Source organism: Sciurus vulgaris, assembly GCF_902686455.1.
Source record: "Sciurus vulgaris genome assembly, chromosome: 11".
In the NCBI taxonomy this organism is placed as follows: Eukaryota; Metazoa; Chordata; class Mammalia; order Rodentia; family Sciuridae; genus Sciurus; species Sciurus vulgaris.
In genome coordinates this window covers 67,920,736-67,948,482 of record NC_136472.1, presented here as the reverse complement: position 1 = coordinate 67,948,482, position 27,747 = coordinate 67,920,736, and the positions used below count along the sequence as shown (strand labels likewise).

General features: G+C 36.0%; 1 protein-coding gene across 1 annotated transcript; it reads left to right on the top strand.

The window, feature by feature from the left end:
* Window positions 1–318: 318 nt before the first annotated feature.
* LOC306639861 (olfactory receptor 52A1-like) lies at window positions 319–27,672 on the top strand (the record flags this gene model as incomplete). The annotated part of the gene is made up of 2 exons (XM_079103555.1): window positions 319–514; window positions 26,918–27,672. The coding sequence occupies 2 exons, from the start codon at window positions 319–321 to the stop codon at window positions 27,670–27,672; spliced, it is 951 nt and encodes a 316-aa protein (XP_078959681.1).
* Window positions 27,673–27,747: the final 75 nt, after the last annotated feature.

Genomic DNA, 27,747 nt, shown 5'->3' with positions numbered 1-27,747 from the left:
TTCACAGGTATGGCCAGGAAATAACAGACAGGTGAGTAGTTTTAATCCCATACTCAGGTGACTTTGCTGGTTCTAATGCAATGGACTGCTATGCATGTAACATCTTATTTTGGCACAGTGCACATGGATGCCCTTTCTGAAAACAGTGATATGTCTCTATGGAGCTGTTTTTTCTCCTCAATAATAGGTGGATGATATGATCTTAGAGTTCAATCAAAATCAGAGAGACATAATAAAGTGACTGTGGATAAAAACAGAGAGTGCAGTAACACTGAATGAGAAACTTCTGATGTTCACATCTCGAGGATCAAGAGCACGATGTTCTTATCCAATGTGACAGTCTTCATGCCTCCTGTCTTGACACTAATTGGGATCCCAGGCCTAGAGTCTGTGCAGTGCTGGATTGGAATCCCATTCTGTGCCATGTATATCATGGCCATGATTGGAAATTCTTTGCTTCTGTTTATCATCAAAACAGAGCCTAGCCTCCATGAACCTATGTACATTTTTATAGGCATGTTAGGAGTCACAGATATTGTCATTGATACCAGCATTATGCCCAAGATGCTTGGAATCTTCTGGTTTCATGTGTCAGAAATCTATTTTGACTCTTGCTTGTTTCAAATGTGGCTCCTCCATACATTTCAGTGTATAGAGTCAGGCATCCTGCTAGCCATGGCTCTGGACCGGTATGTGGCCATCTGTTATCCACTAAGACATGCCACCATCTTTACCTACAAGCTGGTTGTTCAACTAGGAACTGTTGTAATACTCAGGGCCACCATTCTTTCAGCCCCATGCATTTTTCTGATAAAGTATCGGCTTCAATTTTATCACACCACAATCATCTCCCACACCTACTGTGAACATATGGCCGTTGTGAAACTAGCTGCAGAAAATATTAAGGTCAACAAAATCTATGGTTTGTTTGTGGCCTTCACTGTTATAGGGTTTGACCTCACATTCATCACTTTTTCCTACAGCCAGATATTTGTCACAGTTTTTCACTTGTCCCAGAAGGAGGCTAGACTTAAGGCCTTCAATACCTGCATAGCTCACATCTTTGTCTTTCTCCAGTTTTACCTCCTGGCTTTTTTTTCTTTCTTCACACATAGGTTTGGTTCTCACATCCCCACATATATCCATATTCTCTTTTCTAGCATGTACCTGCTGGTCCCTCCATTTCTAAACCCACTGGTCTATGGTGTAAAGACCAAGCAGATCCGTACGAATGTGGTAAAACTGTGCTGTTCATCAAATCCCGATTGATTAATACCTGCCTTCTTTACTTTTGGTTCAATAGTAATTATATATCAAAACAAAACAACAAAAGTACCATATTGTTTGAGATACATGAGTTCCCCAGTTAATTTGTTTATAAACAGATTTCCTTAATTCTAGTCAATGAGGTTGTGAATCCTACTTAAGGAGTGAGATTGAGACTTGGAAAAAGAACAACATAGTGAATATTTAAAATATTTAAAATATTTTTAAAAAATTTTAGTCCCTTCTTTAGTTTTTATTCTAAGGTTTTCTTTTATAATGATTTATGAATTGTGTATCTATTATGAAATTTAAATGCATCCAAGGATTCCTGCCCTCATTTTTTTTTATTGTAAACAAATGGGATACATGTTGTTTCTGTTTGTACATGGAGTCAAGGCATACCATTTGTGTAATCATAAATTTACATAGGGTAATGTTGTTTGATTCATTCTGTTATTTTTTCTTTCCCCTCCACCCCTCCCACCCCTCTTTTCCCTCTATACAGTCCTCCCTTCCTCCATCCTTGCCACCCTCCTTAACCCTAACCCTAAACCTAACCCTAACCCTAACGCTAACACCTCCCACCCCCCATTATATGTCATCATCCGCATATCAGCGAGATCATTCGTCCTTTAATATTTTGAGATTGGCTTATCTCACTTAGCATGATATTCTAATTTCATCCAATTTCATCCATTTGCTGGCAAATGCCATAATTTTATCATTCTTTATGGCGGAGTAATATTCCGTTATATATATATGCCACAGTTTCTTTATCCATTCATCAACTGAAGGGCATCTAGTTTGGTTCTACAAACTGGCTATAGTGAATTGAGCAGCAATGAACATTGATGTGGCTGTATCTCTGTAGTATGCTGATTTTAAGTCCTTTGGGTATAGGCCAAGGAGTGGGATAGCTGGATCAAATGCTGGTTCCATTCCAAGATTTCTGAGGAATCTCCATAATGCTTTCCAGAGTGGCTGCATTAATTTGCAACCCCACCAGCAATGTATGAGTGTACCTTTTCCCCCACATCCTCTCCAACACCAATTGTTGCTTGTGTTTTTGATAATCGCCATTCTAATTGGGGTGAGATGAAATCTTCAGGTAGTTTTGATTTGCATTTCTCTTATTACTAGAGATGTTGAACATTTTTTCATATATCTGTTGATTGCTTATAGATCTTCTGAGAAGTGTCTGTTCATTTCCTTAGCCCATTTGTTGATTGGATTATTTGTATTCTTGGTGTAGAGTTTTTTGAGTTCTTTATATATTCTGGAAATTAGCGCTCTATCTGAAGTATGAGTGACAAAGATATTCTCCCACTCTATAGGCTCTGTCTTCACATTACTGATAGTTTCTCTTGCTGAGAGAAAGCTTTTTAGTTTGAATCTATCCCAGTTGTTGATTCTTGCTTTTATTTCTTGTGCTATGGGAATCCTGTTAAGGAAGTCTGATCCTAAGCCAACAAGTTGAAGGTTTGGACCTACTTTTTCTTCTATAAGATGCAGGGTCTCTGGTCTGATTCTGAGGTCCTTGATCCATTTTGAGTTGAGTTTTGTGAGAGATAGGGGTTTAATTTCATTCTGTTGCATATGGTTTTCCAGTTTTCCCAGCACCATTTGTTGAAGAGGCTATCTTTTCTCCATTGCATATTTTTGGAACCTTTGTCTAGTATGAGAAAATTGTGTTTATTTGGGTTTGTATCTATGTCCTCTATTCTGTACCATTGATCTGCCTGTCTATTTTGGTACCAATACCATGCCATTTTTGTTACTATTGCTTTCTGATAGAGTTGAAGGTCTGGTATTGCGGTACCCCCTGCTTTGCTCTTTCTACTGAGGCTTGCTTTAGCTATTCTGGGTCTTATTCTTCCAGATGAATTTCATAATTGCTTGCTCTATTTCTGTAAGGTACATCATTGGGAAATTAATTAGAATTGCATTGAATCTGTATAGCACTTGTGGTAGTATCCTGCCTTCATTTAAAATAATTTATTTACTCTCTTTTCATTTATTGTCCAAGTAATTTGTAAAAGTGGGGGAAGTAGATATTAAATGTATCTTTTTAGAAAAAATAAACTTTTATAGATCTCACAGGGTAAACTAAAATTTAAATATTTTCTCAGGGTCATTTGGACACAAGCAGACCATGTATTGCATTTTACACCTCTCTCTCTCTTCTCCTCTCTCTTTCTCCAGGTATTTATATATAAATATAATCTTTGAGACTACACACACACACACACACATACATGTACATATATATACATATGCATAATACAGACCTACAGATATATATATATATATATACATACATTTATGTGTTTATATATGTATGCACATATTTTGTATATTATATATGTAAATATATACTTGGGGTGTATGGAGGGACCACCAGATTCAACTCAGGGGAGCTTTACCATAGTGCTGCATTCCCAGTCTTTATTTTTTTTTTATTTTGAGAAAGGATCTCAAAGGAGGGAAAAATAGGAAAGGGAGAAGAGAGAGTTTTGGTTATTACTTAGGTGTTGTGATTCTTAGGAAATGATAAATGAATAACCAAGATAGTGAAGGCATTCCAAATCAGGTAGATAATAGAGGAGATTTCAAATAGAGACTGTAGTTTAAGTTAATTGCACAGATTTTTCAGATATTTAGATTGTAAATTACAATTTGGGGAGACTGGAAAAATACGAACATTAACAAATGGTCATTAATGTTGTGCAACATTGATTATCTGTTGGTCCTTCATCAAATAGAATGTGTCAGTGGAGGGTTTATCATTCATTTATGTATGTGTCTGCTGGAAATATGACAGCATACCCTCTCAGCAGATGTAAAATAGTATGCTTTCAAATGAATCAGGGATATTTTATTAATGAACACGTGAAATAAAATGTGTTCATTTTGTGAGACACATGGTCTGAGAGCTTGGAGCTAGTTGATGTTTCCTGAGAACCTAAGTCATGGATTGTTTTTGAAAAAAAGTAAAATACATGTGTGCTGATATCCATGAATTGATTTACCAGATAAAAATCAGCGCATATGTAAGAAATATTGGATTCTATGTCACAGAGCTGGTGGATACTCTGGTTGGTTTTATGCACCAGACTATTTTATCAAATAACAGTGCCTGCTGAAGATTATATTGCAATAAATGAAAGCTATGTTTGGAGAATCTTTGAGACAAACATCAACGTTTAATAGAGTTTTTTTTAGATTGGATTATCGACAGGGGAAGTTTTTTATAACAAAAAGAAGAAATACAGCATTAGAATTAATGTTGTCATCAGGATTCAGAAAACTTTTAAGTGAAAGGTCAACTGTAAAGTAGCTCAAGCTTAGGCATGGAGTCAAACTTAAGAATAGTATCTAAATATTTATAAAAGAAGAAAACATTTTCAAAATATTTTGTTCATGAAATTCAAAAATAAGTATGGAGTATTACCTCTAACACAGGTATATTAAGTAGAAGAATGCAAATCATTTTTTATGCAGAGCATTTGCTAGCTTAAGTGCAGATGGAAGTTACAATTTCTCTATGAGTGATTCAAATGTTCAGCTGGAAAAGTCATTTTAGCCAGTGAGTGTTACATAAAAATAGGCAGTAGATCAGATACGGGTGGTCCTCTGTGGTTCTAAGCATACTTGGAAAAGTGTTGAAATTGAGCTAGCTCTAACAATCATCCTAAACATATGTGAAAATATAAGAGTGACATAGAAATAGCATGTGAACCTACAAAATATTTGGCATTCCACAAAAATCTAGTCTAGAGCCTGATTGCTGAAAGGATCCTGAATGTCTTAAACTTGTCAGGACCAGTTTCAAACTGAGACTTAAAAATAAAAAAGATAAAAAAAATGGGTTACTGCAAGGATAAGTGGATAACTAGGATGTTAGACCAGTTCATGTGATGGATCAAGACAATTATAGCATATATTATTAAACATAAATCGAGAGAGAAAAACGTATTTTATAAATACCAATTTTCAATAGTAATCTCAAAATTAACTTCCAAAGATATTTGGTCAGTTTCAAAACTGAAATAACTTGTTTTCATTGATTTTCAATAATACTGATCACTATCAACATATTTATCATTTAACAATCTAATAGGTGAAATATGATTCTCCTGTAATTGACATTTAACAAAGAATGAGTTATTCATATTGTGAGGTTTCTTTTTGATTTTTATACCCTTTCCATGAAATATTGTTTTGTCTCCTTCACTTATTTTAAAATTTGTGTCCCTTTTCTTTCTTCATTTCTAAATCTGGTTACTTTATTTTTATTTATTTGTTTCTTTGATTGTTTGTTTATTTATTTTTGCAGTACTAAGGATTGAACCCAGAGCCACATGCTTGGGAGGCAAGCACTCTACCAACTGAGCTAAATCCCCAGCCCTTTCATTTATAAATCTGATGGATAAAAAACTTTTATTTTCAAGGGACGTTCCTCAAGATTGCACAAGAGGCCTTCCAGCAGGCTACTGGTTTTTCCTAGTAAGAGTGATTTCAAAAAGGAGGAAGGATTAACACTGGCAATTATTTAACTAGCAGGGGCAGTAGTTGATTCTTTTCACTGTTATCCTTGACTTTCATGCCAGGGAGCAATAATGCATGGAACGTCCTCGTTTTTCTGATTTTCATCTAACCTATTCAGTTTTGAAAGACTACCTTGAAACTTTGGTGCATGTCCATTGATCTTTTATTTGTATAATGTTCTAAAACATACAAAACTTATCCAAAGTAGAAATTTGAAACAGTGCTTCTTCTGCAGAGGAGGAAAGGGACATTTGGAGAATATTTCTGTTTAAGAAAAAGCTCTCTCTCCTGAAGGAATAGCGAATACAATATGCTAGAGTATAAGCGTAAGATCCAAACATTTTGCTGACATTATATAGTTACAAAAGGTAGTATACATAAAAAGAACTAATGAAAGCATAAAAATATATAATTCTAATTAAACAAATACTGAGCATTTGTTATGTTTGCTTTTCATATTGATAGTGACTAGAAATATACAACTTTCTTGGTGGTTATTTTAGGCTTGAAGAAATGAGAAATGTTGAGGATAACTAAAAATAATTTCCAGGGGGCTGAGGTTCTGGCTCAGTGGTAGAGCTCTTGCCTAGCATGTGTGAGGAACTGGATTCGATTCTCAGCACCACATATAAATAAATGAATAAAATAAAAAGTCCATTAACAACTAAAAAAATAATAATAATTTCCATACTACTGGAGAGTTGCTTTTATAAAAATGTTTGACACTAAAATGAACTTCCAGGATTTGAATTTGTCATTGGAGCTGTATGGATTCTTTATTTTTAATAGATATGCGAACATCAAACTAGTTCTATCATTGCATGCGCGCATCTATTTCTGTGTGTTTCCTACCGCTGTCCATTGATATAAATGACAAGTAGTGACCAAAGAGTGGTGATGAGTAACATTCCTTTCAAAGTCTTGGATTACCAGTAAGTTTGTTTGCTAAAAGAGGTAAGAGCTCTTTTGAAGATCTGCTACTGTGGTTTGGGCAAGAAAAATAGAAAGTAATTTGAAAATAAAATGCCTTCCCAGAGAGTAAGGAGGCACTCAAAGTATTATTGGGACCTGGTGAAAATGTTAGGTGGCAGACAGATAAAGATGGTTGCCAACATGAGGTTAAGAGAGTAATTCTATAAAATGGGCCCACGGTGCTGACCCCCACATGCTTTATTTTGCCAAAAAGCAACTTACTTGCAGTCCTCCCTGGCCTAAATGGATAGGATATGTCATATTCCTCAAAAAACTACCTGTTATCTGCCATCTGCAAGGAAATGCAGGCAGGAAATCATGTTGGTAAGAGGAACCCAAGTTACCTAAGTGAGAGAATTTTATGACCCTTCTCACAGACCAGATTCTGGAAGAGAAGGAAAATTCCTCCTAACTATAAAACCTGTGAAAATATCTAAGAATCAAATTAGAACTGGTCAGTCTGGGCCAAGGTGACATAGAGTTGTCATGGCAGTGGGCCTGGGAAGTCTGATGTCACCTGCTGTCAATCAAAAGTCAAGAGGTAGACCTGTGAGGGACTCTCTGGAAGCTTCCCTGGGATCCCCAATGCAATTGGAGTGTAGGAGAGGCACATTATCTCTCTCCTCTCTGAGAAGACCCACTTTCCTCCCTTAAGAGTGTGTCCTTTCCCTTATCCTATCCCTTCAATAAACTTATTCTTCTTACACTGAGCAACATGTCTGAAATCTTTCTGACTTCATCACTAGAATCAGTTATGTTTTCTGTGTTGACATTTTGTTTATTTGTTATTTGGAAGTCTTTAATATTTTTCAGATTATTTTTTCCTTAAAAAAAAAGTAACCAACAGCAATATTCTGTGCAAGTATAAAAAACTTTAGAAAAACGCACCATTTCAAAATAGTTACAAGAAAATCACAGTTTAGAGTCTACATCAACATTTCCTATTCATATGTTCCCCAAAAGGAGTAAAAGCTACAGCATGTTAAACACACAACTGCTGCACAGTAGTCGGAAAAGTCAGAAACTTGGACTTTTAAGACAAAACAACATCAGTCACCAAGACTTTGTTAAACTCAATAAGCATTTCAAAAAATAAAATAAGGGCTGGTGAGATAGCTCAGTTGGTAAAGTGCTTGCCTTACAAGCACAGGACCTTGAGTTTTATCCCCAGCACCGCAAAATAAATAAATAAATAAATAAAATAAAATAAAATAAAAGCCAGGTATTTGCACCCAAATGAAATACAAATATGAATCAGCTTCATAGTTGACCCAACTCCACCCCCACACCTACGCCCCAGGAGCCTCTGACTTTAAAAAGTACACATCTGGAGGAGTCAATTATGCTGAAGACTGTCTGGCTGGAGGTTAAAATGTGGCCATGGGGAAAAGGCACCAAGGTTACTTCTCACTGGTTCCAGTTGTCACTATTTTCAACCTTGGAGCTAAAACTCCTTTGCTCTTGGAAGAACATATCAGAGTACAAAATGCCCTAAATCCACCAATGTTTAGCACTTCCATGGACAATAAATCCCACATTGGGTGCTTTTTTATGTATAACTGTCAAATACTGAGCAAGAAGCTCACCCCATCTCCACGGTTCCAAGGGACTCTCTAAATTTTAGTTCATTTTTCGTGGGAGGTCCATATTCTTCCTTCAACTAAGCAAATAGAGGCTGCAATATCAGGTATGAACTTAGAGATATAATAATTGACAATAATATTAGAGAAGAGACCTTTCTTTAGGTCAATTGTGAACATAGCAATATCAACAGGGTGAGGGATGGTTGGATGCAGGAAAGAATTATGTCACCCAAATTCAAGTAAAAGAATTCTGGAACCTCAAAGGATTTGGGGGTCACGTGGTGCACTTTCTAATGCCAATCCGTTTCATGGGCCTAATAAGAAAATCACTGTTATTCACACTGGAATTGGATTTGAAAATATTCCTTCCTTTTCTCAGTCAGCAAGGATATACACAGATTAATCTGAGGATCTGAAACTGTTTCTATTTCCCTTTATGGCTCATTAGTTTTGTAATAAGTGCCATTGTTTATTTATTTTTTACTTTTTTAAGTTTTATTTTTATAATTTTTTTTTAATTTTTACAGACTGCATTTTGATTCATGGTACACAGATGGGGTGCATCATTCCATTTCTATGGTTGTACATGATGTAGATTCACACCTTTTGTGTAATCACACGTGGACATAGGGTAATGATGTCTTATTCCACCATTTCTCATACTTCCCCTTCTCATTTCCCTCTATGTAAAGTTCCTCCAGTTATTTCGGTTCCAAGTTTCAAAGAGATATCTGAATTTGAGGAAAAACCAACCAACAAGCAAACAAAAAATGGACACAGAACCCCTATGAGACAAGGAATCTTCTAAGTTCTGAACCGTGGTATGCTTTCACTTTCTCCCTCACAATAGGGAGACCTTAATCATCACAAAGGATTAGAGAAATTGAATTCCACAAGGGCGGAATATAGTTAAAATCCTGATCCTTCACTGCCTGAAACATCCAAAAGATTCTGCTCTATAGGTCCTACTTCTGTTTCAGTGGATAGTCCCTGGTAAGCCTGTGGGCTTGAGATTCTGCAATGTGAGTGGGGAAATGGAGGATTTGTTTCCAAAAGAACACATACCCCATGTGACCCCATATGAAGGCAGGAGATAAAAAAGCAAATGTCTTATATTTGAGAGTTTCAACCTAGAAAAATTTTGTCTCCTAGTAATGCATGGTTTCCCAAATATTTCTCAAACAACTAATAAAAAACAGGGGGAACAAATTATAAAGTCTGACAGGTTGTAGATCTTTTCAGAACTAGATTAGTATATGAATGTAAAGCTTGTTTGGTGAAAGGTCAGGAGACTATGCATGCTTAGACTGGAGGGGATTCATAAATCTCACTCTTCAAATATCTGATTGTTTTTTGAGAAGGAGAGAGTAAGTTTCTGTGGGCTAAGAGCTGGTGTTATACAAGAGAACAATACATTCATAATTCTTTCTAAGAACTTGAAATTATACCATTTGATTTTCACAGTCATCCTCTAATGTATTTCTGTACCCTAGTTGTTACCAATGGTGACATTGAAACTTACTTTCAAAACTGGCTCAAGGACATGAAAGCTATTCACTGGCAGAATCAGGATCTGAACTATCTAGACTAGCCTCAGATTTTGTATAATTCACTGCTATGTTCCATTGAAATTCCTATTGTGGGAATGTAGATTTAGAACTTTTGTGAAAAATTAAGAGGGAGGCAGTTTGGAGTTAATTATGTGAGGTTCTGCAGTGTGACAGTATCTCAGAAAACATAAAGGAATTTTTTGTCACTGAAAAGCTTGAGGCAGAAATCAAATGGTGACATCACACATGAGAGGAAGTGAAGAGCTCCCTGATATAACAGACCTTTCAGAAAGCTGGACGTAGGTCTTTACATTTCTTTAAACTTCTAGATGTTGGTAACTGCCACAAGTCAGAACAGGAATGGTAGGTGACAAGAATGGTTCAGGGTACATTCATAGAGAAAAGATCCAAATTCCAGTATTGTTTTCAATAGCTAAAGTAATCTTTCCTCTTTCTTTTAGAAGTGCATATTTGTGCATACAAAGTGCTTCCCCAGGTTGTCTTTTGCCATCCAGTCCAGTAATTCTCAACCCAAGAACATTTCCAGTCTTTTCTCTCTAAATTTCTCCTGCATCAAGTTAGTGAGTCCCATAGAATTTGTTGTTTTGTTATTCTTTCACTATTTTTATATCATTTCATGATGGGGTATAACAAATAGCTTTTTGCTAAGTCATTCCTACCCAGTATTTTCAAGCTCTTCAGGATATTTACCTGAATATCCTGAACAAGTAGCTAAAATAATGGACTTTTAATGGGCAGGAAAAACACTCCACCTTTGGTTTTTGGGAATTGGCTTATTTCGCCAAGACTGATATTAGCAAGCTCCATTCGTATACCTGATAAAACCATAATTTTATTCTTCTTTAAGGCTGAGTAATATTCCATTGTGTATATATACCACAATTTCTTTATCCATTCCTCTGTTGAAGGTTATTGTGAATTCAGATGTTGGCTATTGTGAATTGAGCTGCTATAAATATTGACGTGGCTGCACCACTGTAATGTGATGATTTTTAAGTCTTTGGGTATAGGCCAAGGAGTGGAATAATTTGGTCAAATGGTGATTCCATTCTAAGTTTACTGAGGAATCTCCATACTGCTTTTCATAATAGGTTCACCAATTTACAGTCCCAACAGCAATGCATGAGTGTACATTTTTCCGCAATTCCTTGTTCTCATTTATTAATGCTTGTATTTTTGATGATTACCATTCTGACTGGTGTGAGATGAAACATTAGAGTTGTTATGATTTGCATTCTCTAATTGCTAGAGATGTTCAATATTTTTCATATATTTGTGATCAATTGTATTTTTTCTTCTGTGAAGTGTCTGTTCATTTCCTTAGCCCATTTGATTTATTTGTTTTTTGGTATGAAGTTTTTTGAGTTTCTTATACATCCTAGTGATCAATGCTCTCTAACTAATATTAAATGTAGAATTTAACATTTCAAAGAAATTCAACAGCAAAACAAATAAAACTTATAATTTCATTGTAATGTTGTTTATCTCCTCATGGAGAGCACAGGCTAACAAATGACAACGTGTAAACTCCTCTTACTTGTCTTATGTGTTGCCAAAGTTTTTTGCATTTATAAAGGATTATTTGCTAAAAAAAAAAAAAAAAAAAAAAAAAAAAAAGCACAAGTGAGATTATATAACTTGGAATATGTAGGGACAGGAAAATAAAAAATATTTACAATTTGACTCTTGGTAAAATATGATTTCCATCCCATGGTTTATATATGTCACTTCAATTTTATGTTAGTAGATTTTCACTTTAAAGTCTCATTTCAAAATTTCTTGTATTATAGATTTGTGGGGGATAATCCAATGACCTTTTTGAAAATTTATTTATTTGTTCTAATTGGTTGTATGTGACAGTAGAATGCATTTATACATTTTGATAGATCATACATAAATGGAGTGTAATCTCATTTTTTCTGATTACACATATTGCAGGATCATATCAGTCATGCAGTCAATGATCTTTTGTTTATTATTTTATTCACTTACTTTTAACTAATATAACAAAATTATGCACATTTATAGGATGCTATGTGATGTTTTGGTATGTATACATATTATCTAATGATTAAAATAGATTAAATATTTTTATCACTCTACCATTTATCATTTGTCTATAAGTTCTAAATACTTTATTCCAGTTTTTTAAAATGTACAATCCACTATCATTATCTGCAGTCCCCCTACTGTGCTTTAGCACATCACAACTTCTTGTTTCTATCAAACTGTAACTTACCACCCATTGATCAGGGTTGCCCCACCCTCCCCACCTCCCACACAGCCCTGCTCTTCTGCTAACCACCAACATTTGCTCACCTTCTACGACATCAACTTCTCTAGCTCCCGCCTGTGAGTGAGATAATGTGGCACCGCTCTTTCTTTGCCTTGCCTATTTCACTTAATGTAAGGATTTCCATTTCCATTCTCCAGGTTTCCAAAAATGACACTACTTCATTCTCTCTTGGCTGAATAATATTCCATTATTTTGTCCTTTCATCAGTTGATGAACAATTAGGTTATTTCCATTTTATGTGTATTGCAGATGAGAACAAATGAAAGTGAAAATGCAGATGTCTGGTCAACATTCTGACTTGCTTTGCTTTGGATATATATGCAGTATTTGGGAATTCTCATTCACATGGCAGTTATATTTTTTAATTATTTGATGGACCGCCATACTGTTTTCCATAATGGTTGTAGTAATTGACTTTACTACCAAGAGTGTGCAAATTCTCTTTTCTCTGCATCAAAATATTTGGGTTTCAAACCACATTTAACTTCAAAGTAGTTGTTTTTCTCTTCTACTATGGTTTAGGCATTCAGTTGTGAAACATATACGCCATTACAATAATTGTATGTGATTATGTGATTATGTATTTGAAAATGTGAGTAACAGTATCTGTATTTCAGAGGCAATGGATCTACAAATAAAGTACCTTCCTTAAGATCTTAGAGCAAGTGTCATACTTAAACAGGAACTGAGGTCTATACATTTTAAATATTAATATTTTGGTACTCAAAACATCACGGAGTCATATCTTTAGAAAATATGGAAAGGAATTTTAATGTTATTTTGTCTGCTTACCCACTAAATCTCCTTCAGCTAGTTAAAAACGACCCCCCTCAAACACACACCAAAAGAAAGAACACCATAAAACTTGGGAAGACTTAAGAAAATGAATAAGCTCTGCTGCATAGAATCAACAAAAGCAAAACCAAAACAGTCTAAGGTTCTGAGATTGATAAAGTGAGAATAATAACTCACATGAGTGAGAAGCTGGATAGTTTTGTTGTCAAGAACTGAGACTCCTAGAGTCAGGAGATATTGTCTACGTGAGAGAATAGCAACTTGTCCCTGGAGGCAGATTCAAGAGACTACATAGCCTAAAGAATAAAACTTACTTCTCTGACTTTGGCTCTGCCCTCCGTGACTTCAAAAATGATAAAACTCTGTGATAAAGAACACAGAGCATCAAGAGAAGAAATCAAATTTTTGCGTGTGATTTCATTGTCATATGAAAAAAATCATTAATCAGACAAATATCTTGGAGTTTTTTTACTGTTTTCATCTTAAAGTTTTAGTTTCAGGTATTATCTAATGCAGAAATCCAGGAATCTGATATAAAATGGGGAAATCATAACTAGCATCAATACAATACACACAATTTGTGGCTATTTTCAAGTGTTCTGAAATACTGTAATGGTAGAAAAGTATGACATGGTACACATTTTAAAAATCTATGGAAACAGTAACTAAAAGACCTGAGTACTTCGGAGTTATTATTAAGCTTCATTGGTACTCCAGAAAAATAATGAAAAGCTGAAGTGATTTATTAATAATTAACAGCTATTTGTCCATGGAGATAGGATGTAGTTGAGGGATTTCCAAATTGTTAGGAGGAAGGGATGAATAGGTGGAGCACAGAGTACTCTGAGGTCAGTGAAACTATTCTGTGTGATGTTGCGGTAGATACATGCCATTATACATTTGTCAGGGTACACAGAATGCTCAACTCCAGGAGTGCACCTAATGCAAATCCTGGACTTAGGCTGATGATGCTTCCATTTGGTGCCTCCTTCAACTACACTATGAGCCACTCTGCCATGGGGCATTGTTAGTGGGGAAAACCTTGTGTGCTTTAATGTGGGGGTTATATGAAAATTTTCTGTGTTTTGCTATGAACCTAATGGTACTCTAAAGAATATTGATTTACAGAGGTATAGAAAAAAAATTAAGAAACTTAATGCGTTATCCCTAAGTTCTCATTGGTAGAGATCAAAAGTCTTATGTCTCCGAAGTGAGGACACAAAGAAAGTTAAATTCCAGCCCAAGACTTAATGGCAAGAGTAAAGAAGAGTCACAGAAAACTAAACTCCCCTCATCTGCAGGTTGCGATCTTGTTTGAGAGAAATAGATACCTGGCATACAGAAGGGGTACAGTTCACATTCATGTGAAACAGAGAAGACAATGTCTTTACCTTAACATAGAAAAGCTTTGTTAGCATTTGTTCCTTCTGTCATTGAACAAACCTGGACTGTCTCAGTATCCCACAGCCCACTACATTGACCATTGTATTAAACATATCATACAAATCTGACTGGATTTAAGAGAATGGGTGGCATTTTTGCACCTTAGTGAAATATACAACTCAGGAGTTCATCAGATAAGCATATCATTTAGGTATAAAATGCCCAGGACTATGGAGAGCAGGGACTTGAACCATGATTTCTGACTGCCTCATGGCTACAATTGTGCTGTAACTTCCTGTGCAAAGGTGCAAATAAAGATGACCCAGTCGCTGTGGACAGGCTGACCTGAGGAGGTTCCTTGCACAAGTGCCAGTCAGGACCTTGAGCTCAGGCACCAACTGCCAGGGATAGAGAATTTTGAGCATAGCAAGGTAACACTAATGTCTTGCCAGTCCTGCATCCTTCAGATTGTCTGTTTGATTGACACATTCCCCTGAATAACCTTTTGACGAAACCTGTATGATAGATGTGCTTTACTAGCTCTGGGTCATCATCTCCATTAGAGGTAGATGTTCCACCTGGCCTCTGTGTGTCTGTTTGACTTCTCTGAAATTCCTGATTACATCTCACTGGTCATTTCTGAATAAACGGCCATGGCTGAGAAATGGGGCCAGGGCACAGGAGTATACTGAACAATCCCCTAATTAAGGAAAAAAAGTGAATGCAACTTTCACCTTCTACCACAAAGAAGAACACACAACTCTTGCCTTTTGAATTCATTATAAAGCATATTTTATACCTAGAAACACTTGTTAAGAGACACAAATACTGAATATGATTCAGATAGGAAATTTTGTTCAAGCCTCTTCAGGGTGTTCTAAAAGCAGCATCTTTGTCAAATATGAGATCTATTTTCCATAGTATTAGACATGTTAGTGAAAAAGCATCATGTGACAGAAATGGCATGCCCCAGTTGGTGAATCATAATTCAGAAATCAAGCTTTCTGGACTATGATATTTATGATGGAAATTATACATTTTTTCAAAAGGATTGGATTATGCACCTTTTTTTGCCATATTAAAATAGATTCTCAACATGGAACACAAATGAAAAATATAGGAAGAATACCCATCTTTTTTTGAACTGTGCCACAAACCATGAGTTATAAACTTCTGCACAAGATGAAAATGGTATATTAAAAATAGATCTCTAAACATGCCTGGTAAGCATAGTCAATCTACAGAAGCAGTACCCCTGATCCCTATGTCATCCATCAATTTTGTAACACCTTTCCATTTACTCACATACATGAATTATATATAGGATTGTATGGTCATATATGGATCTCATATAGCAGAGAATGAAAACCCTTAAGGTTGATTCATGAAGTAGTTAGTTTGATTAGTGCATGGAAACCTAAAAATGCATGACTGTTTTTAATTAGGAATGGTCTAGGATATTAAAAACTTGATCAATGGTAGAATTTTTAGCATTGCACCTGGTCAATTTAATGTGAGATTAAAAAAAGATGGCAGACTAGAGGATGACTGTATTTCATGTCGCTCCAGGACCCAGGATGCAAGAACAGGAGGTATTGAGAGACTCAGGACCAACTCAGAGCTGTCCGGTGAGTCTCTCCCACTGGGTGATGCTCCCCGGACAGGGCGGTAGTCCCAGATGCAGGGAACTTTGTGGATTAGAGTTGCCTAGTGAGTCTCCCTGCTGAAGCGGTAATCCCAGACAACTGGGAGCATTGTAGAGGAGGGCAGCTTATCGAGAGACTCACTCACAGGTCGAGACTCCCTGGCCCAAGAGGTAGGTCCAGACCCCTGGGAATGTTGCACAGGAGGGCTGCCCAGCCCAGGCAGTAGTTCTGGACCGAAAGGAAATTCTCTGAGGAGAACTGCCCAGCGAGTCTTCCGCACCAGACTTCCCTGCCGGGTAAGGCTTTCTCACCCGGGCATCAAAACCAGAGGCACTGGCCCAGACCAGCCACCATGCCCCAGCCTGCAGTCTAGTCCCCCTTTGGCTGACCATCAGTCAACAAGTGGAGGCACCTCTGCCCACTAGCAGGGAATGTACCCCACCTGAAGGCCACCACTCCCAGAGGGGCAGTTTCCTTGTGGAGCACTGCTTTATCAAGTTCCTTCAAGACTTCAGGCTACTGAGGGCTAGGAGGTGAGTTATTAGAAATCTACAGCTACACTTAAGTCAATAGAGGAAATCTGCAATATCTCAGAGTTTCATTACTAGAGGGATGAATACCTGAGCAATATGAGAAAACAAGGGAAGAACATGTCCCAAAAAAACCTAGATGGTACAGCAATAAAATCCAATGACAGCATGGCAGAAGAATTGTCAGAAAGGGAGTTCAGAATGTGCATAATTAAAATGATGAGAGAAGCAAATTATGAGATGAAAGAACAAATGCGGGCTTTGAATGATCGCACCACTCAACAGTTAAAAGAGAAAATGCGGGAAGCAAAAGATCATTTCAATGAAGTGTTAGAGATACTGAAGAAAAAACAAACAAACAAACAGAAATCCTTGAAATGAAGGAAACAATAAACCAAATTAAAAACTCCATAGAAAGCATAACCAATAGGATAGAACACCTGAAGACAGAACCTCAGACATTGAAGGCAAAATATTTAATCTTGAAAAAATCAGTTGACCAACCAGAGAAGATGGTAAGAAATTCTGAACAGAATCTACAAGAATTATGGGATATCATGAAAAGGCAAAATATAAGAATTATTGGGATTGAGGAAAGCACAGAGAAATAAGCCAAAGGAATGAACACCCTATTCAATGAAATAATATCAGAAAATTTCCCAAATCTGAAGAATGAAATGGAAAATCAAGTACAAGAGGCTTATAAGACTCCAAATACACAAAATTACAACAGACCCACACCAAGGCACATTATACTGAAAATACCTAACATACAAAATAAAGACAGAATTTTAAAGGCTGCGAGAGAAAAGAATAACATTACATTCAGGGGGAAACCAATATTGATATCAGCAGATTTTTCAACCTAGACCCTAAAAGCTAGAAGGGCCTGGAACAACATTTTTCAAGCCCTGAAAGAAAATGGATGCCAACCAAGGATCTTATACCCAGCAAAACTTACCTTTGGATTTGACGGCGAAATAAAATCCTTCCATGATAAACAAAAGCTAAAAGAATTTACAAAAAGAAAGCCAGCATTACAGAATATTCTCAGCAAAATATTCCATGAGGAAGAGTTGAAAAACAACAATGTAAATCAGCAAAGGGAGGAACTAGCCTAAAGGAATAGCCAAATAAAAGAGAAACCAAGTCGTGTCAAAAAAAAAAAAAAAAAAATGAAAATGAGCCAAATGACTGGGAATACAAATCATATCTCAATAATAATCCTGACATGGCCTGAACTCATCAATGAAAAGACATAGACTGGAAGATTGAATTAAAAAGAAAGATCCAACAATATGCTGCCTGCAAGAGACTCATCTCATAGAAAGTGATAGCCACAGACTAAAGGTGAAAGGATGGAAAAAACATACCATGCACATGGACTCAGCAAAAATGAAGGAGCATCCATCCTCATATCAGATAATGTGGACTTCAAGGCAAAGTTAGTCCAGAAGGGATAAAGAAGGACATTTCATACTGCTTAACCGAAGCATAAATCAGCAAGATATAGCAATCATAAACATCTATGCCCCAAACAGTGGCTCATTCAGGTACGTCAAACAAATCCTTCTCAATTCCCGGAATCAAATAACCACAACACAATAATACTAGGTGACTTTAACACAACTCTCTCCCCACTGGACAGGTTTTCCAAACAAACTGATCAAATAAACCATAGATCTCAATAACACAATCAATAATTAAGACTTAAAGGACATATATAGAATATACCTTCCAACGAAGAGCAAATACACTTTCTTCTCAGCAGCACATGGATCCTTCTCTAAAATAGACCAGATATGATGCCACAAAGCTACAGTTTGCAAATACAAGAAGCTAGATATACAACCTTGTATTCTATCAGATCATAATGGATAAAAATTAGAAATAAATGACAGAATGAAAAACAGAAACTACTCCAACACCTGGAGATTAAATAATACACTATTGAATGATGAATGGATAACAGAAGACAACAGGGGAGAAATAAAAAAATTTAGAGGTAAATGAGAACAAAGATACATCATATCAAAGTCTCTGGGACACTATGAAAGCAGGACTTCGGAGAAAAATTTATTTCATGGAGTGCATTCAAAAAAAGAAGAAAAAGATCAACAAACAAACAACCTAACACTACAGCTCAAAGCCCTAGAAGAAGAATAGAGCAAGACCAAAAGTAGTAGAAGACAGGAAATAGTTAAAATTAGAACTGAAATCAACAAAATTGAAACAAACGAAACAATACAAAAATTGACAAAATAAGATGTTGGTTCCTTGAAAAAATAAACAAAATTGATAAACCCTTAGCCACAAAAACAAAGAGGAGAGAAAAACTCAAATTACTAAAATTTGGAATGAACAAGGAAATATCACAACAGACATGAGTGAAATACAAAACATAATTAGAAGCAATTTTGAAAACCTATACTCCAACAAAATAGAAAATCTCCAAGACATCAACAGATTTCTAGAGACATATGAATTACCTAAACTGAACCAGGAGGACATAAACAATTTAAATAGATCAATTTAAAGTAATGAAATAGAAGCCTACCAACAAAGAAAAGTATGTGGCCAGATGGGTTCTCAGCTGAGTTCTACAAAACCTTTAAAGAAGAGCTCATTCCAATACTCCTTAAAGTATTCCATGAAATAAAAGAGGAGGTAACCAGTCCAAACTCATTCTATAAAGTCAATATCACCCTGATACCTAAACCAGACAGAGACACATCAAGGAAAGAAAATTTCAGACCAATATCCTTAATGAACATCAATACAAAAATTCTCAACAACACTTTAGAAAACCGCATACAAAAACTATATTAAAAAGATAGTTCACCAGGATGAAGTGGGTTTTATCCCAGGGATGCAAGGTGGGTTCAACATCCAGAAATCAATAAATGTCATTCACCATATCAACAGACTTAATGTTAAGAATCGCATGATTATTTCAATAGATGCAGAACGAGCATTTGATAAAACACAGCATCCCTTCATGCTCAAAACACTAGAGAAAATTGGGGTAGTGGGAACATTCCTTAGCACAGGCTATCTATGCTAAGCCCATGGCCAATATCATTCTAAATGGTGAGAAACTGAGAGCATTCCCGCTAAAAACTGGAACAAGACAGGGATGCCCTCTTTCACCATTTCTATTCAAAATTGTTCTTGAAACTCTAGCCACAGCAATTAGAAACACCAAATATATTAAAGGGATATGAAGAGGAAAAGAAGAATTCGAACTATCCGTATTTGCTGATGACATGATTATATATTTAGAGGAACCAGGAAATTCCACCAGAAAACTTTTAGAACTCATAAGTGAATTCAGTAAAGTAGCAGGATATAAGATCAATGTTCATAAATCTAATGCATTTTTATACATAAGTGATGAATCTTCTGAAAGAGAAGTTAGGAAAACTACCCCATTCACAATATCCCATAAAAAACAAAATACTTGGGAATCAATCTAAAAAAAGAGGTGAAAGACCTCTACAATGAGAACTACAGAACACTAAAGAAAGAAATTAAAGTAAACCTTGGAAGATGGAAAGATCTCCCATGTTCTTGGATAGGCAGAATTAATATTTTCAGAATGACCATACTACCAAAAGTGCTATACAGATTCACTGCAATTCCAGTTAAAGTACCAATGACATACCTCATAGAAATAGAGCATGCAATCATGAAATTCATCTGGAAGAATAAGAAACCCAGAATAGCTAAAACAATCCTTAGCAGGAAGAATGAAACGGGGTATCGCAATACCAGAACTTCAACTATACTACACAGCAATAGTAACAAAAACAGCATGGTATTGGTACCAAAATAGACAGGTAGATCAATGGTACAGAATAGAGGACATGGACACAAACCCAAATAAATACAATTTTCTCATATTAGACAAAGGGGAGAAAAATATGCAATAGAGAAAACATAACCTCTTCAACAAATGGTGCTGGGAAAACTAGAAATCCATATGCAACAGAATGAAATTAAACCCCTATTTCTCACCCTGCACAAAACTCAACTCAAAATGGATCAAGGACCTTGGATCAGACCAGACACCCTTCAGTCTTATACAAGAAAAGTAGGTCCAAATCTTCAACATGTCGGCTTAGGATCAGACTTCCTTAATAGGACTCCCATAGCACAAGAAATAAAAGCAAGAATCAACAACTGGGATAGATTCAAACTAAAAAGCTTTCTCTCAGCAAAGGAAATTATAAGTAATGTGAAATGAGAGCCTACAGAGTGGGAGAAAATCTTTGCCACTCATACTTCAGATAGAGCGCTAATTTCCAGAATACATAAAGAACTCAAAAAACTCTACATGAAGAATACAAATAATCCAATCAACAAATGGGCAAAGGAAATGAACAGACACTTCACAGAAGAAGATCTACAAGCAATCAGCAGATATATGAAAAAATGTTCAACAGCTCTAGTAATAAGAGAAATGCTAATCAAAACTACCCTAAGATTCTATCTCACCCCAATTAGAATGGCGATTATCAAGAACACAAGCAACAATAGGTGTTGCTGAGCATGTGGGGAAAAAGGTACACTCATACATGGCTGGTGGGGTTGCAAATTAATGCAGCCACTCTGGAAAGCAGTGTGGAGATTGCTTAGAAAACTTGGAACCACCATTTGACCCAGCTATCCCACTCCTTGGCCTATACCCAAAGGATTAAAATCAGCATACTACAGTGATGCAGCCACATCAATGTTCATAGCTGCTCAATTCACAATAGCCAGACTGTGCAACCAACCTAGATGTCCTTCAATTGATAAATGGACAAAGAAACTGTGATATATATATATATATATACACACACACACACACACACAATGGAATATTTCTCAGTAAGAAACTGTGATTGATATATATATATATACATATATGAACATAATGGAATATTTCTCAGTCATAAAGAATAATAAAATTATGGTATTTGCAGGCAAATGGATGAAATTGGAGAATATCATGCTAAGTGACATAAGACAATCTCAAAAATCTCAAAAATCAAAAGACCGATGATCTCGCTTATAAGTGGATGATGATACATAATGGGAGGTGGGAGGGAGGCAAGAATGGAGGAAGGAGGGACGGTATAGAGGGAAAAGAGGGGTGGGATGGCTGGGGGGAAGGAAAAAATAACTGAATGAATCAAACACCATTACCCTATGTAAATGTATGATTACACAAATGGTATGCGCCTACTTCATGTACAAACAGAGAAACAAGATGTACCCCGTTTGTTTACAAAAAAAAAATTAGTGTGAGATTAAGGTGTCAATGATTGGAGTATGTCATGTCTTACAGAAGTGGCAAGTATTGGGCCAGCAAGTCAGAGAATTGAGAGGAGAAAAATTGGACAGTTAAGAAGGCATTGGATTAGATGGATTTGAAGGGTTTATGGGAGTAAGAGCCAAGTGTAAATGTTTTCTCATTGCTTATTATTTCCCACAAGAGGGTATTCTCTGAAAGAGAAGACAGTGTAGAAGGATAAACCAGTATAGAAAGACTGAATGAAAATTTGATGGCCTCCAGATACTATTATTAAATAGTTTGGTGTTTGTATAATATACCTATAAATTCCATAGACATGATGGCAAAGACAGAGACTACAAATGGTCCTTGCAGCTCTACTTTGACTGATGGACAAGCTATATCTGTGCATGAATGAAAGTTTGACACTGACATCATATGATTCTACAGGGAGACAAAGGGCCACTTAGTGGTCATCATTGGATTATACTGGGCTGCCTCCAGCTGTATGCTTCATTAATCCATTATGATAGTTAAAGATAGAGATTTGGGATGTTTGCCTTTTCTGCTACAATGATGCAGTCAGTGACTAATGTGAGGTCATAAGACTTAGCACCCTTAGGATCATTTTAAATTTCAACTAAGCTTCAGAACATTCTATAAAAATAACTGAGAACTTGAATAAGACTGCAAATCTACTCATCTTCCTACATTTTTCTCTGTATTTTCATCAAGCCATATTAATTCAAGTCTTGATTTTTAATTAAACTTTTCAATCTCCCCATTAAATTTGCTTCCCAGGCAACCCAATCTGTAAGCTGCACAAGTAACAGCAACAAAAACAGCAACATCACAACAAAATTATAAAATGCAAATTGGTAAAACAAACACATACACTTAGAGATGAGTAGAAACATAAGGTGGGGGACAGTTAGGGAAAAGGAAAGACTAAGGAGAACATATTCAGATCAAATTAGTCTGGATGAATTACAGGTCAAAGAGAAAAAGGAAATAATTGAGAGCAAAGGAAGCAATCATTTCCTGGTATTGAGATCTAAATAGTAGGTACAAGATGGTATTTCATTAACAAGTTCTATCTGTTAGAAAAATGAATCCCTGAAGTAGAATTCACCATGTCATTGTAATCCTGTCAGGAACATAAGGTTCTGATGTTTAATCATGCTGTTCTACCTAATAAAACACTGGAATAAATTAATATGTTTCTGATGTTCTATTTAACATTAGACACTCTATTTACTAATCAGTTTTGCAATATTTTAAAATGTAATTTTCTACCTTAAAAAGGGGAAAAAATAGATTTAACAAGGTTTACTCAGATAAAGATTTAGGAAGTAAGATTGGCTGTTCTTCAGAATGAATACATACCCATGCATTCCAGGGAAACAGATTAAGATTAATGTTCCATTAAAGAATGAGTAGTAATTAATAAAAAATCATTAAAACAGGTACTGATCCATGAATGAAGGTGTTTCCAAACTTTATATGTAAGCTGAAATTAATTAATTAGTTAATTAACTTGTGTCTACTCTGGAGCTAAATGATGTGGTAAGAGACAATTTTTCAAAGAATGTACTCATACACTGAAATTTGGATTGGAGATGCTGAAGTATGCAAAAGAAGGAAAAAAACTGAGCTGGAAATAATGTTATGAGAATGAGGATATGAAATTGATAAAAAAAATTATTTTGAGCAGATGGAATTAATAGCAAATTTATGAAGTTTAGAGTGATAGGGCTCAAAATACAATTTAATTAAATGAAATTTAGAGCACAAGAAGACAAAGAAATGAAAGTAGCCTAAATTATTTATGATTTATGAAGTTGAGGATTAGTACAGATGTCAATGTCTCCTCAAAATCAATTCCAGTCAACCTAAAACAATACCATTCTTTTCCTTTTCTTCACAGAAAGAGGACATTAGCTGCCTTATGTGTTCATTCTCCTCTCTTATGCTCCCTGAAATCCATTGTGAATACTGTCCATTCTTACTAAATTTGCTAATGTCCCCACATTACATCAAGTACCTCTTAGTTAACTACATATAAGAAAGTGTAGATACTTAGAGAAAAATCTTCAAGGAGAAAGGTAGATAGCAACGGTAAAAAAACTCTTAAATTTCTTAGAGACTTTCAAGATGAATGGCATATTAACTTATAGGACTCATAAGTGAAGACTGTGCCATTTGTGTGTTTGCATCCAAAGCTCACGGCATGATTCCCTCACATACAGCTGCCTATCACAACTGATTTTTGAAAGAAAGTGGGAAGAAAAGTAGCAAGGAAAAGGGTGAAAGGGAGGGATGAATAAAAAAAGTGACATAAAATGACACGGTAAGAATTGTAAATGTGTATTATAATTAACCACTGTCTATTAATCATGTCTATTATAATTAATCATGTCTGTAATGTTGTTGAATTTACTGAAAAAAGATTTCAATAAAATGAAACTGGAAATAATGAGACTACAGAAAAACAATAGGTAAATACAAGATGTAGAGGTAAATCAATTTGAACACATTTTTCTTTTAGAAAGAAAAATATTTGCTTTACTGAAAGGAAGCATCACAAAAATTTATAAAGATAGAGTGGAATCGGCATAGTAACATGTCACCATTTAAGAGGACTTCAGATTTTTTTGTTAAGGAAGGACAGCAGAAAAGCCACTTAAAGGAATAAATCTTATGCATATAAATATCTTTGCAATATCCTAATGGGAATAGAATAAAAGAGGAGAAAGTGAGGGGATTTCTACTTATTTCTACCAATGTGGAAACAATTAAAGGTATTTTAAAAGTGCTCAAACCCTAAAGGACTAACTTGAAATCCACTAACTCCCTCAAGGCTCCAACTAGTGATGAGGAAATCCCTCAGGCCATGTTTATAACTCTTCCCTCATCTCCACACGCTTGATAGAGAACATCAGAATCAGTGGCCAAGATGTTTCTTCTATAATTCAATCTCAGGAAAGCTATACTGTTTCTCAGAATGCTACAGAGCTTAATATGAGTTTTGTTGGAGGATGGACACACACAAAAGAAAAGTGTGAGAAACAATCCCAGGAATGTCCACAGGTTCATACTGGCAGATAAGCCTGACAGCAAATGGATTAGAGATCATGACATTAACTGTGTTCTGTGACACAGAGCACACAACACAAAACTCAAGGGACCGAGACTGGAATCCACAGAGGAGAAAAATGATGAGTGAGGACTGACAGTGATATGAAGAGCTGACAGTTCTCTGCAGGTGCCTGGTAAGAGTTCAGCCATCTCACAAAATTACGGTGTAAGCCTCACTATCCCTAAACTCACCCCACAATTTTTTGCTACCAGTGTTTCCAATTACAATAGCTCCATTTAACTACCTAGGTACTTACATGTTCACCTGCCCAACACCCCACTATGTGTACCTGTCAGGTAATGCTCGCACTTTGCCTCTTTGTTTTTCAATAAGTCAGACACTGTACTTGCTCCAAGAGGATTGTTATTCCAACTGATTATATTTGCAGAGAAAAAAAGTTGCTCCTATTAGAAAAAGTAACTTATAAAATGTCACAGAATTGAGAATTGCAAACCTTGGAGATCACAGGACTGAGTTAATTGACTAGTGTCTCTGAAATGCATAATGAACTTAAATCTTTCACTGGAGGTTCAGCAGCATTAATCACATCTGATTTCTGAATTTCTGGCTTATTGTTCATATTGAATATAAGAATAAGTGATTCCTGAACCTGTTGTCATAATACAACTTTTGTAAACTGTTGAGGAAGAAGAAGAAAGAACCTAGTTCCATTTCTCATAAAATCATAAATATTTCTCTAGTATATAACTTCAGAAATCCTGATTCAAAATACTTTATTTTTAAATTGCTATTTTTCAGAATTTTTTGACTGAAGACAGGGTCTTGCTAAGTTGCTAAGGTTGGATTTCAACCTGTAATATTCCTATCTCAGCTTCCTAATGCTGGGATAATAGGCATGTACCTTATGCTTGAATGACAACATTCATATAAGATATGAGTGCACAGCTTTTGAGAAAATTCAGTGATCAGAGAAGATAAGTCCTTCAATTGTCTTCAGTCATTCTATAGTCCTCTTCTGAATCAATTCTATTATCCTGAAGTCTTTGTCCTTCTTCCTTTTCAAGCACATTGACTCTGTTTAAAAAATCTAATTTTTATCCATTATTTTCTATTAATTTTTATATCTGAGATCAAAAATGATGCAAAACTTCCAGATGATGTAAACACATATAGATATATGACTATATTATGCTTTTGTATATTCTTTATATCTCTTGTCTCTTTCAATGAGTACTTTAAAGGTAATTTCTGCCCAGAGTCTAAGATTTTGCTAGACCAAAATGACCATTCCTCACTTACAGGCAATTGGGAAGAGAGTACTAGAGGTGTAGCTGATGTGGGATGTGCAGAGACTCACCAAACTCTGATTAAAATGCAAACTTAAAATCCAATAAATTAGTCTATATTTTTTCTTTTTCTTTCTTACTTTCTTTTTATTGTGTGTATCTCCACAGGTATGGCCTGGACATAGGAGACAGATGAGTAGTTTAATCCGGTACCCAGGTGATTTTCCAATGGACCCACCTTGCATTTAACGTCTTACTCTGACACAGTGCATGTGGATGCCCTTTCTAAAAACAGTGATATGTCTCTATGGAGCTGTTTTTTCTCTTCAATAGTAGGTGTATGGTATGATCTTATAGTTCTATCTATATCAGAGAGACTCAAACGATGATTTGGGATAAAAATAGAGAGTAGAGAGCAATAACACTGAGAAACTTCTTGTGTTCACATCACAAGGCTCAAGAGCACAATGTTCCATTCCAATGTGACAGTCTTCATGCCTCCTGTCTTGACACTAATTGGGATCCCAGGTCTAGAGTTTGTACAATGCTGGATTGGAATCCCATTCTGTGCCATGTATATCATGGCCATGATTGGAAATTCTTTGCTTCTGTTTATCATCAAATCAGAACCCAGCCTCCATGAGCCCATGTATATTTTAATAGGCATGCTAGCAGTCACAGATATTGCACTTGCTAGCAGCATTATGCCCAAGATGCTTGGAATCTTCTGGTTTCATGTGTCAGAAATCTATTTTGACTCTTGCTTGTTTCAAATGTGGCTCCTCCATACATTCCAGGGTATAGAGTCAGGCATCCTGCTAGCCATGGCTCTGGACCGGTATGTGGCCATCTGTTATCCACTAAGGCATGCCACCATCTTTACCCTCAAGCTGGTTGTTCAACTAGGAACTGTTGTAATACTCAGGGCCGCCATTCTTGTGGCCCCATGTCTAGTACTGATAAAATATCGACTTCCATTTTATCACACCACAATCATCTCCCACACCTACTGTGAACATATGGCCATCGTGAAACTAGCTGCAGGAAATATCAGGGTCAACAAAATCTATGGTTTATTTGTGGCCTTCACTGTTACAGGGTTTGACCTCACATTCATCACTTTTTCCTACAGCCAGATATTTGTCACAGTTTTTCAGTTGTCCCAGAAGGAGGCTAGACTTAAGGCCTTCAATACCTGCATAGCTCACATCTTTGTCTTTCTCCAGTTTTACCTCCTGGCCTTGTTCTCTTTCTTCACACATAGGTTTGGTTCTCACATCCCTCCTTATATTCATATTCTCTTTTCTAGCATGTACCTGCTGGTCCCTCCATTTCTAAACCCACTGGTCTATGGTGTAAAGACTAAGCAGATCCGTACGAATGTGGTAAAACTGTGCTGTTCATCAAATCCCGATTGATTAATACCTGCCTCCTTTACTTTTGGTTCTATAGTAATTAACTATCAAAACAAAACAACAAAAATACCATGCTGT